Source organism: Convolutriloba macropyga, chromosome 10 (genome assembly GCF_964194025.1).
Source record: "Convolutriloba macropyga chromosome 10, txConMacr16.3, whole genome shotgun sequence".
NCBI classification, from domain to species: Eukaryota; Metazoa; Xenacoelomorpha; order Acoela; family Convolutidae; genus Convolutriloba; species Convolutriloba macropyga.
The window spans coordinates 59822514-59838321 of record NC_134477.1 but is presented as its reverse complement, the minus strand read 5'-3'; the positions used below and the strand labels follow the sequence as shown (position 1 = coordinate 59838321).

The window sequence follows — 15808 nt, the reverse complement described above, 5'->3', positions numbered from 1 at the left end:
GATCAACCCGACTTGGGTCGCGCACAGGTCGTATCGGGGCATATAGACCAAAAACACCTCGGATCAGATCCAATTGATTCGGACACTAAAGGGTCGTCGTGACAAAATTGGATGGCGAACTGGGAATAGCAGGCCCAAAGGAAACCGTTAATCAACCATGCTGCTGCTTTCTAGCCTTAGTACTTCCTTAAAATGCAATTGAGTCTTCTGTCATAATGACTACTAGCTTGCAAAACGATACTAATTTAATGTCTAAATCCCGACCACAAACACACAAGTCGCTGTTTATTAAATTGTATCGTACTACATAACAAAAATAACATAATTTGTGCCTGGCCCCTTTCCAAAATTTCAGCTTTGGAAAGAATTCCCTTGCCTCAAAATTCCTTTGCCTCTCGTTGCTTTAGACTTCCTCATGGATAAGGAAAAGAGCAAATCGAATATCTTCTGGCACCGTGTTTTTTACGCCACAATTATGCATTTGTGATGTTATATAGTTAATCCCATAAAGTTGCAACGCAAGCGAACGTTCGAAAAACTCCTGACATGCAAACAGACAACGAAGCGTTGATGTCTGCATGTTTCAAATGTGAACTTTGACCTTTGAAACGTTCGAAAGTGTTGCAACTTTTATGGGACTGACTATAGAGCACGTCTAAATGCAAACATAGCACGCGCTCCTGGAGCGTAACCATTATATGACCATAAAGCTGGGGGCCAAACAGAAGAGAGCTCCGAATTTTGAAAACTTTTGGCGAATTTTTTTTTACTTTTTTTTAAAATTTTTGTTGATTTTTCCTTTGCTTATCTGCTCTGTTAAGTAGGATTTTTTTTTCTTTTCTTCTAGATTTCACTGTTTTTTGTCTGATTGACTCGTAATGGTCAATCGGTGTGATAGCCAAGTAATTCTGGTTTTGTCCAGCTAGGTTTTTTGTTTCGTAATGTGACACTCTTTTTCGTTTCACTATTGTTCACACATCAAAATTAAGAACGTCAATTTTTTCGATTGGCTTTGTCATCTCAGCATTGGCATTTGGGGTTTTTCACCAATAGCCCCCCAATCAAGTTAAATGTACCGTAATGGGGGGCTATATTCGGAAAGAACCGGTATTTGCGCTCATGGCGTCATTTTTCGCTCTCCCTAGCAAACGCTTTTAACTGATTTCTTTGTTTAGATTTTTATCATACGTTATTTACCTCACTAAACAAAAAGTGGTGCTAAATATCCGAGGACTAAACTTTTGAGTTCTTACATTCTTTCAAAAATTAGCTGCTAGTTTATCTCGTGGCATTTTACTGCTAAACGTGTCATGAAAACTGCAGAACTTTGGTTTTATTTTCTCTTTTTAAAAATTAAAAGTGTCAAAAAGGAAGCTCAAGAAGGGCATCTACACAGACCACTTCCCCTATGAAGCAGGCTAGAAGTAATTTGAATGATTTGGGTACCACTTGTTGTTCGAGAGCTGTTCATCCAACTTAACTAGTCTTAATTTTTTATGACCAATGACTGCCTCTCAAAGCCTATTAATTAGGCGCTCCCCAATTAAAATTTGTATAAAGTTTTTTTTCTAAACAGTCATCAATTTTACGCTTGACTTCTGACTTAACTCTCTCAATATTGCAACTGGATGGAAAGCAGCTGAAGTTCAAGATCAAAAAATGGAATCAAAAGCAACTGTCATGAAACAAAAAAATTTCTGACCATAAGATTTAATGTATACGCATTTTAAGCATTGCGTTTGTGCAAATTATTCAAATTAAACTGCTAATTGTAAGTTCAAATGAAAAAATAGCTGAAAAATACAGTTAGCACAAAAATACAGTTAGCTTAAAACTAAAAACTTTTTGGCATCCATATTAGGCGCTGAGTTCATCATTTTCCTAAATCTAGTGACCGTGTGGACCAAAGTAGAAATCCTTGGACACATAGAATAATATATTGCAATCGTCAATGTGTTCAGATTTCTTCTCTGTTTCCAGTAAAATAGTACAATATAACAAATATGTAGACCTGCATAAACTTTCTGAAGTTACAGTAGAGATAAAAACAGAAGTGGAAAAAAATCAGTTCGAACAATTGATAGAAGAAAAAATTCAAGTTAGTTTCTTCCAATTTCTTTGCTCAAATCTTATAAATAATATATATATATATATATATATATATATATATATATGTTTTCGCATCTTTCTCAAATTATAGAGCTACTTGTAGTGTTTTAAAAGAACAAATGGATGACGGTTAGCTTAAAATTAATACCTAATTGTAATCCATATCAGGCGCTCAATTAACCATATTTATTGAATCTAGTGACAGTGTGGACCAAATTGAAAATCCATGGACATAGAGAAAAATGTATTGCAATCGTCAATGTTTCAGATTTGTTCTTTGACGCCAATATCATCAAAAACAGTTTTTTCTTGTAGACCTGCAGAAACTTTCTGAAATTACAGAAAAGACAAAACAGAAGTGAAAAAATCTGTTTAAACAATTAATAGAAGAAGAAATTAAAGTTAGTTTCCTCCATTTTTTGCTTGAATCTTATCATTTTATCACCAGGATAATTATTGAAAGAAATCACAAAGTTTAACAAAAAACAAAAAAAAATGTAAAATATTCTCAACAATTATTAATTTTCTAAGTACCTGGCCCAATTGCTTCTAACTTTTGGTATTTTAGGATGCATAATAAGCCTATATACAATAAATTTGGCCAAAATTTTTTAAAAAAAGTTTAAAAAGATTAACTTAAACAATGGCTGACTTTCGTCCCAAGTCGATTTGACTGGACAAAATTCAAGACAAAAAACGATTCTGGTTTTTGAAAGTGATGTTCTCACCTTACTTTAAGATATCTCCCTCAACTTAGGCACTCTTAACGCTTACGAAGCAACTGAATAAATTATAGGAATTCTAATGCTAATTGATGCCCGTGCCGCTTTTCCTTTTTCCTTTTTAAAGCTAAAAGTCATCAGAGAATATTTTCAATAGCAGAACAAGTTCTTATTTAGGATACAAAAAAATAGCCGGACCATCAACAGTTTCATAGAAAAAAAAAATTTTGACAATCAATGAAGGATATGGACCTACGCACAGGAAACTGACTCAGAAATTAGAAAAAAAAAAACCTATTAAAATATTTTTTTAAGAAATTAATTGGGGTAAAATTAATCATAAATAAATCGCCCAAATATTCATTCTATGCAGTTTTGGAAAACCAAACCATACATTTGACAACATAATGAGAGAAATGTTTCAAAATGTTAAACACTTGTCATACAAAATTAGGACGGATAAAACATCTTCAACTATTTCGACCCGGGGACAAATTGAAAAAAAAAACAATTTAAGGCAGGATTCACACATTCACAAACTGTTCGAAAGCAGGTAGTACCTAATCTGAATATTTGAATGATGCTGGCTTTTGGATTTATCTAAATTTTTCTTCATTTTTTATATAATGAGGTTTGAAATGTTTTATTTTAAAGTAAACAAAATCACTCCATCGGCTGATAACCAAAAGCTTTGATTGGAACCCACCCGGACTCGAACTCTCAGCCACCGGATCAGGAGTTACACTTGCACGACGGACCCCGCATTTCTGTTCCCAAGTGAGAGAAAATTTTCACTAGTTTTTACCGAATAATGCTAATAATCTTAAGCATATTTGGTTAGAATGACATTTCCAAAAAAGGACAGTAATTAGAGAGCTTACATGCTATCGTTTGCTGTCCTTAAGTTTTGTTCTGATAGAGTTATCTTTGCATGTTCAAATTTATTTATATCTCTTCAATTCGCTAAAAAATATTCCCCTTGTTTTTGTTCGGAAAAAAGAATGATCAAAATATGTAGTTTAACAGTGCCAACTGTAATTACCAAAATAATTTACAACCACAATTCGATTCTTGAGGAAATTATAATCAAACCATCTTTCTAAATTGAAAAATGCGCCAATATTCCAGCATGTTTTTTTTAAAAAAAAAACACTTACCTGGCGTAGCTGGATCGGCAGATGTGGGAAGCCCAGCACTTGTCGATTCTAGGGTTTCTGTTCCCCCAGAAAATGGAGTTCTTCCCGAAACGGGGGTCTGACTGACTGAGGGATCAGGTGGTGACTCAGTTGCCGGAATCTGTCCAGCCGCGATAGGTGAGGGGCTGGGCGTTTGTCCTAAATACAAGAATAAATCTTTAAATATTGAGGTTTTTCAGAAAACTGAACTGAATATTTTCTGTAAGAGATAAGTTGGTCAGATTATTTGTCAACCCCCAGGCGTACACATTATTTTATCACCATTAATAGCCACTGCGGGTACAAAATGTGCAGTAACAAATGACAACATTGACAACATTTTAAATCATATTGTAAAAAAACTCTATAGTTGCGGTACCTCTATTTATTGTGACGTCAATGTCTCAACAAATACACGTTCCAAAACATGAAATTATCTCAAAAAATCAGAAAACTGCAATATGGTTTTGTAAAGTAAGGAAAGAAAATCATTTCGAAATTAGAGACTGCCTCTCAATGTTATGACAAATTGCGGTTTCTCACTTAATTGAAGTAGCTGCTTAAATATCAGATAAGATTTTTAGAAGAATTGGGCTGGTATTTCAAAAGTGATTCGTGATTCTGAGTTTTATATTTCTGACTTGATAAAATATAACAGATAAATATTTAGTGCCACATTTGTGGGGAGAAAGTACAATTTTCCTTTATATTGAAACGTAATGAGAACTAGGCAGCCCGGGCCAAGGTGTCACCACCATTCAACGCAAAAAATTAGGTAAGATAAGCAGTGAATGCTGAAAATTCTGTAATATAAGCGGTGAATGCGGTGCAATTACATAATGAATATTACCACACGGTTGTTATCGCCACCGGGAACTTATCAAACTCCGAGGCGAAGCCGAGGTGTTATGATAACTTCGAGGGCAATAACAACCGTGTGGTATTTTTTAAATCAATACCTGTTGCAATCATTTCAAAATTGAACACAGTTTTATTGGTTTATCAATTTTATGTTTTGTGGAAAATTACATTTTTCAAAGGTAAGTAAAATTTCTTTGGATCTGTTCTTCGTTTTGTTCTCATGTCCCCCCTCCCACACACACATACACAGACATAAACACACACTTTCACACACGCACAAAAACACACATACCCACACACACACACACAAGCACGCACGCACACAAACACACATATATACACACACACACCCACACACACACACACACACGCACACACACACACACATCACACACAACACACACACCACACACAACACAACACACACTCACCACACACACCACATACACGCAGACACACACACAGTTACACACACAAACACAAACACACACACATTGACACACCACACACACACACCACACACGCCGACACACACACACACACACTTACTAAAACAAACACACACACACACGCACAAACACACAAACACACACCACACAACACACCACACATTCGCCACACACACCACGCACGCACTCACCAGACACACGCCACACACAAACACAGACACACATACATACACGCACACGCACACACACACACACACACACACACACACACACACACGCTTAAACACACACAGGCACACGCATGCACGCACACACTCACACACACGCACAAACACACACACGCACACACACTAACACACCACACACAACACACAAACGGACACACATACACACACTTACACACACAAACACACACAAACACGCACACGCACAAACACACACACACACACACACACTACAACACACACACCACACACAACACACCACGCACTCACCAAACACCACACACACACCACAAACACCACACACACAGACACACACACACGCACATGCATGCACGCACGCACACACACACTCACAACACACGACAAACAAACACACCACACACACACCAAACACACGCCACACACACCACACACAAACACAGACACACATACATACACGCGCACGCATACACCTACACACACACGCACACACACACACACACAAACACGCCCAAACACACGCACACGCACACGCATGCACACACGCACACACACGCACAAACACACACACGCACACACACATACACCACACACACAAAACACACATCACACACAACACACCATACACAACCACTAACACACTCACACACCACACAAAACAAACACACATGCAGACACAAACACACTTACAAACACAAACACACACACAAACAAATTCACACACACCACACAACACACACACACACACCACACACAACACACCACGCATTAACCACACACACACACCACAGACAACACACACACACACAGACACACAAACACACGCACGCACACACACTTACACACACACACACACTCACACACACACACTTGGACACGAAAGCACGCACGCACACACACACACTTACCATATACGCCACACACACAAACACCACACACAAACACACCACACACACGCTCACACACACCTAAACACTTACACACAAACACTCACACGCAAACACAGACCCACCACAAACATAAAACACCACGCACTCACCACACAAACACCAAAAACACACGCCACACACAAACACAGACACACATACATACACGCACACGCACACACTTACAGACACACACACACACACGCACACACACCCAAACACACACACGCACACACACACGCACAAACACACACGCACACACACACCACACACACAAAACACCCATCACACACAACACACCACACACAACCACTAAAACACTCACACACCACACATCACACACGCGCAGACACACACACTTACACACACAAACAAACACACGCACAAACACACACACACCACACAACACACACACCACACAACACACAACACATTCACCACACAGACACACCACAAACACCACACACACAGACATACAAACACTCGCACACACACGCGCGCACACACACACACACAGACACTTGAACACATACACACACACGCACGCACACACACACACACGCTCAAACACACACACACACACACGCACATGCATGCACGCACGCACACACACACACTCACCTTACACGCCACACACACAGCACACACACACACCACACACACGCAGACACACACACCTAAACACTTACACACAAACACTCACACTCAAACACACACAGACCACAAACACAACACACCATGCACTCACCACACACACACACACACACACCAAACACACGCCACACAAACCACACACAAACACAGACACACATACATACACGCGCACGCACACACTTAAACACACACACACACACACGCTTGCACAATTACACACACACACACACTGCCAAACACACACAAACGCACACGCATGCTAACACGCACACACACGCACAAACACACACACACACACACACACGCACACACACACACAATACACACATCACATATAACACACCACACCCAACCACTAACACACTCGCACACCACACACATGACACACACGCAGACACAAACACACTTACAAACAAAAACACACACACAAACAAACACATACACACCACACAACACACACACACCACAAACAACACAGCACGCACTAACCACACACACACACACACACACCACAGACACCACACACACAGACACACAAACACACGAACACACACACACACACACTTACACACACAGACACACACGCACGCACACACACACGATCAAACACACATACACACACACTTGGACACGCATGCACGCACGCAGACACACACTCACCATATAAGCCACACACACAAACACCACACACAAACACACACCACACACACACACCTAAACACTTACAAACAAACACTCACACGCAAACACAGACACACCACAAACATAACACACCACGCACTCACCACACACACACACACACACACACCAAACACACGCCACACACAAACACAGACACACATACATACACGCACACGCGCACACACACACACACACACACACACTCAAACACACAAATTCACACGCATGCACACACGCACAAACACACACGCACACACACACACACCACACACACAATACACACATCACACACAACACACTACACACAACCACTAACACACTCACACACCACACACACGCAGACACACACACTTACACACACACACACACACACACAAACACACACACACTTGCGCGCACACACACACACAATACACACATCACATATAACACACCACACCCAACCACTAACACACTCGCACACCACCCACATCACACACACGCAGACACAAACACACTTACAAACACAAACACACACACACAAACAAACACATACACACCACACAACACACACACACAAACCACAAACAACACAGCACGCACTAACCACACACACACACCACAGACACCACACACACAGACACACAAACACACTCACACACACACGAACACACACACACACACACACACACACTTACACACACAGACACACACGCACACACAAAACGCACGCACGCACGCACACACATACACACTTGGACACGCATGCACGCAGACACAAACACACTTACAAACACAAACACACACACAAACAAACACACACGCACGCACACACACACACACACGCTCAAACACACACACACGCACATGCATGCACGCACGCACACACACACACACACACTCACCACACACGCCACACACACAGCACACACACACCACACACACGCAGACACACACACACCTAAACACTTACACACAAACACTCACACTCAAACACACACAGACCACAAACACAACACACCATGCACTCACCACACACACACACACACACACACACACACACACACACACACACCAAACACACGCCACACAAACCACACACAAACACAGACACACATACATACACGCGCACGCACACACTTAAACACACACACACACGCTTGCACAATTACACACACACACTGCCAAACACACACAAACGCACACGCATGCTAACACACACACACAATACACACATCACATATAACACACCACACCCAACCACTAACACACTCGCACACCACACACATCACACACACGCAGACACAAACACACTTAGAAACACAAACACACACACAAACAAACACATACACACCACACAACACACACACACCACAAACAACACAGCACGCACTAACCACACACACACACACACACCACAGACACCACACACACACACACACACACACAAACACACGAAAACACACACACACACACACTTACACACACAGACACACACGCACGCACGCACACACACACGCTCAAACACACATACACACACACTTGGACACGCATGCACGCACGCAGACACACACTCACCATATAAGCCACACACACAAACACCACACACAAACACACACCACACACACACCTAAACACTTACAAACAAACACTCACACGCAAACACAGACACACCACAAACATAACACACCACGCACTCATCACACACACACACACACCAAACACACGCCACACACAAACACAGACACACTTGCGCGCACACACACACACACAATACACACATCACATATAACACACCACACCCAACCACTAACACACTCGCACACCACAAACATCACACACACGCAGACACAAACACACTTACAAACACAAACACACACACACAAACAAACACATACACACCACACAACACACACACACACAAACCACAAACAACACAGCACGCACTAACCACACACACACACCACAGACACCACACACACAGACACACAAACACACTCACACACACACGAACACACACACACACACACACTTACACACACAGACACACACGCACACACAAAACGCACGCACGCACGCACACACACACGCTCAAACACACACACACACACTTGGACACGCATGCACGCAGACACAAACACACTTACAAACACAAACACACACACAAACAAACACATACACACCACACAACACACACACACCACAAACAACACAGCACGCACTAACCACACACACACACACACACCACAGACACCACACACACAGACACACAAACACACTCACACACACACACACACTTACACACACAGACACACACGCACGCACGCACACACACACGCTCAAACACACACACACACTTGGACACGCATGAACGCACGCACACACACACACTCACCATATAAGCTACACATACAAACACCACACACAAACACACACCACATACACACACACCTAAACACTTACACGCAAACACTCACACGCAAACACAGACACACCACAAACATAACACACCACGCACTCACCACACACACACACACACACCAATTACACGCCACACACAAACACAGACACACATACATACACGCACACGCACACACACACACACGCACACACACTCAAACACACACATTCACACGCATGCACACGCGCACAAACACACGCACACACACACACACCACAAACACAATACACACATCACACACAACACACCACACACAACCACTAACACACTCACACACCACACACACGCAGACACACACACACTTACACACACACGCACAAACACACACACACACACTTCACAACACAGACACACACAACACACACACAACACACAACACACCACGCACTCACCAAACAGACACACCACAGACATTACACACAAAGACACACAAACACACGCACACACACACGCACGCACACACACACACACACGCTCAAACTTACACACACACACACACTTGGACACGCATGCACGCAGGCACACACACACACACACACTCACCACATACGCCACACACTAACACACCACACACACGCAGGCACACACACACACTTACACACACAAACACACACACAAACAAATACACACTCACACCACAACACAAACACAACACACAACACACCACGCACTAACCACACACACACACACACACCACAGACACTACACACAGAGAGACACATACATACAGACACACACGCACACACACACACGCACACACTTAAACACACACACACACAAGCACATGCATGCACGCACGCACACTCACCACACACGCCGCACACAGCACACACACACACAGCACACACACACACCACACACACACACACTCACCACAGACACCACACACAGCACACACATACACACACCTAAACACTTACACACAAACACTCACACGCAAACACACACAGACCACAAACACAACACACCATGCACTCACCACACACACACACACACACACACACCAAACACACGCCACACACACCACACACAAACACAGACACACATACATACACGCGCACGCACACACTTACACACACACACACGCTTGCGCACACACACACTGCCAAACACACACAAACGCACACGCATGCACACACGCGCACAAACACACACACGCGCGCAAACACAAACACACCACACACACAATACACACACCACACACAACACAGCACGCACTAACCACACACACACACACACCACAGCCACCACACACACAGAAACAAAAACACACGCACACACACTTGCGCGCACACACACACACTTACAAACACAGACACACACGCACACACATACGCACGCACGCACAAACACACACGCACACACAACACACCACACACAACCACTAACACACTCACACAACACACACCACACACACGCAGACTCAAACACACTTACAAACACACACACACAAACAAACACACACACCACACAACACACACACACACCACACACAACACAGTACGGACTAACCACACACACACACCACAGACACCACACATCCAGACACAAAAACACACGCACACACACACACACGCGCACACACACACACACTTACACACACAGACACACACGCACACACACACACGCACGCACGCACACACACACACGCTCAAACACACACACACAGACACACTTGGACACGCATGCACGCACGCACACACACACTCACCATATACACCACACACACAAACACTACACACAAACACACCACACACACACACACACACACACCTAAACACTTACACACAAACACTCACACGCAAACACAGACACACCACAAACATAACACACCACGCACTCACCACACACACACAACAAACACACGCCACAAACAAACATAGACACACATACATACACGCACACACACACACACACACACACACCCAAACACACACACGCACACGCATGCACACAGGCACACACAAGCACAAACACACTCGCACACACACACACACCAAACACACACACACACACACTCACCACACACGCCACACACAGCACACACACACACCACACACACGCAGACACACATACACACACCTAAACACTTACACACAAACACTCACACGCAAACACACACAGACCACAAACACAACACACCATGCACACACCACACACACACACACACACCAAACACACGCCACACACACCACACACAAACACAGACACACATACATACACGCGCACGCACACATTTACACACACACACAAGCTTGCGCACACACACACACTGCCAAACACACACAAACGCACACGCATGCACACACGCGCACAAACACACACACGCGCGCAAACACAAACACACCACACACACAGTACACACACCACACACAACACAGCACGCACTAACCACACACACACACACCACAGCCACCACACACACAGACACAAAAACACACGCACACACACATGCGCGCACACACACACACAAACACAGACACACGCACACACACACGCACGCACGCACAAACACACACGCACACACACACACACACACACCACACACACAATACACACATCACACACAACACACCACACACAACCACCAACACACTCACACAACACACACCACACACACGCAGACTCAAACACACTTACAAACACACACACAAACAAACACACACACCACACAACACACACACACACACACACACACCACACACAACACACACAACACAGTACGCACTTACCACACACACACCACAGACACCACACATACAGACACAAAAACACACGCACACACACACGCGCGCACACACACACACACACACTTGCACACACAGACACACACGCATACACACACACACACACACACACGCACGCACACACACACACGCTCAAACACACACACACACACACACACACTTGGACACGCATGCACGCACGCACACACACACTCACCATATACGCCACACACACCAACACTACACACAAACACACCACACACACACACCTAAACACTTACACACAAACACTCACACGCAAAAACACAGACACACCACAAACATAACACACCACGCACTCACCACACACACACAACAAACACACGCCACAAACAAACAAAGACACACATACATACACGCACGCACACACACACACACACACCCAAACACACACACGCACACGCATGCACACACGCACACACACGCACAAACACACACGCACATACACACCACACACACAATACACACATCACACACAACACACAACCACTAACACACTCACACACAACACACACGCAGACACACACACATATACACACTCGCACAACCACTAACACACTCACACAACACACAAAACAAACACACACGCAGACACAAACACACTTACAAACACAAACACACACACAAACAAATTCACACACACACCACACAACACACACACACCACACACAACACACCACGCATTAATCACACACACACACACCACAGACATCACACACACAGACACACAATTACACGCACACACACAGGCACGCACACACACACGCTCAAGCACACACACACACACACACACACACTTGGACACGCATGCACGACACAAACACACTTACAAACACAAACACACACACACAAACAAATTCACACACACACCACACAAGACACACACACACCACACACAACACACCACGCATTAATCACACACACACACCACAGACATCACACACACAGACACACAATTACACGCACACACACACAGGCACGCACACACACACACATACACAAACATCACACACAAACACATCACACACACGCAGAGACAAACACCTAAACACTTACACACAAACACTCACACGCAAACACACACTTACAACAAACATAACACACCAAGCTTTCACCACACACACACACCAAACACACGCCACACACAAACACAGACACACATACACACACGCTCAAACACACGCACACGCACACAGTTACACACACGCACACGCACACACAACCAAACACACACACGCATCACAAACAACACACGACACACAACCACTAACACACTCACACACCACACACATCACACACACGCACACACACACACACACACGCACACACACGCAAAATCACACACGCACGCGCACACACACACTACACACACAACACACCACACACAACCACTAACACACTCACACATCACACACATCACACAAACGCAGACACACACACACTTACACACAAAAACACACACACGCACAAACACACACAACACAACACGCACACACATCACAAACAACACACCACACACACAACCACTAACACACTCACACACCACACACATCACACACACGCACACACACACACACACGCTCACACACACAAACGCTCAAACACACACACACACACACTTGGACACGCATGCACGCATGCACACACACAAACTCACCACATACGCCACATACAAACACACCACACACACACGCAGACACACACACACACCTAAACACTTGCACACAAACACCCGCAGGCAAACACCCACACCACACACGCAACACACCACGCAATCACCCCACACACACACACCGAACACACCACACACAAACACAGACACACATACATACACGAACACACACACACAAACACACACACGTACACGAAGACACACACACACACACACACTTACACACACAAACACACACACGCACAAACACACATACACCACACAACACACACCACACACAGCAAATCACTCACTCACCACACACTCGCCAATCACACCACACGCACTCACACAAACAAACACCACACACACACCACACACACTCCGACACACACACATACACACAGAGACACTTACACACACACGCGCTCAAACACACACACACACACACACGCACACTCATGCACGCACGCAGACACACAAGCACAAGCACACACGCACAAACACACCACACAATACACATAACACACACACACCACACACACAAACACCGCACACACAGCACATACACACACACTCACACAGCGCACAAACACACACACCACAAACACACACCACGCACACACAAACACACACATACCACACACACGCACACCACACACCCACCACACACACAAACAACACACACACTCACCCAAACAAACACACACACCACACACACACACACACACTACAAACACCAGACGCACACATACAAAGAGACACACACCAAGCACACACCACACACACCACACACAAACACACCACACACACGCAAACACACACACACCACAAACGCAACACACAACGCACTCACCACACACACACACTGAACACACCACACACAAACACAAACACACATACATACACACACACACACACACACACAAACACACACACACGCACACGAAGACACATACACACACTTACACACACAAACACACACAAACACACACACGCACAACACACACCACACACAGCACATCACTCACTCACCACACAGTCACCAAACACACCACACACACACAAACAAACACCACACACACACACACACACCACACACACACCGACACACACATACACACACAGACACTTACACACACACGCGCGCTCAAACACACACACACACACCA

General features: G+C 44.3%; 1 protein-coding gene across 2 annotated transcripts in view; it reads right to left on the bottom strand.

The window, feature by feature from the left end:
* Nucleotides 1-15808, bottom strand: part of LOC142348240 (uncharacterized) — a 146324-nt gene that overhangs the window by 42291 nt on the left and 88225 nt on the right. For both annotated transcript variants that reach the window (XM_075399529.1, XM_075399530.1), the window contains exon 6: nucleotides 3989-4165. In XM_075399529.1, coding sequence (XP_075255644.1) covers nucleotides 3989-4165 — 177 coding nt within the window. The remainder of the gene's footprint in view (nucleotides 1-3988; nucleotides 4166-15808) is intronic.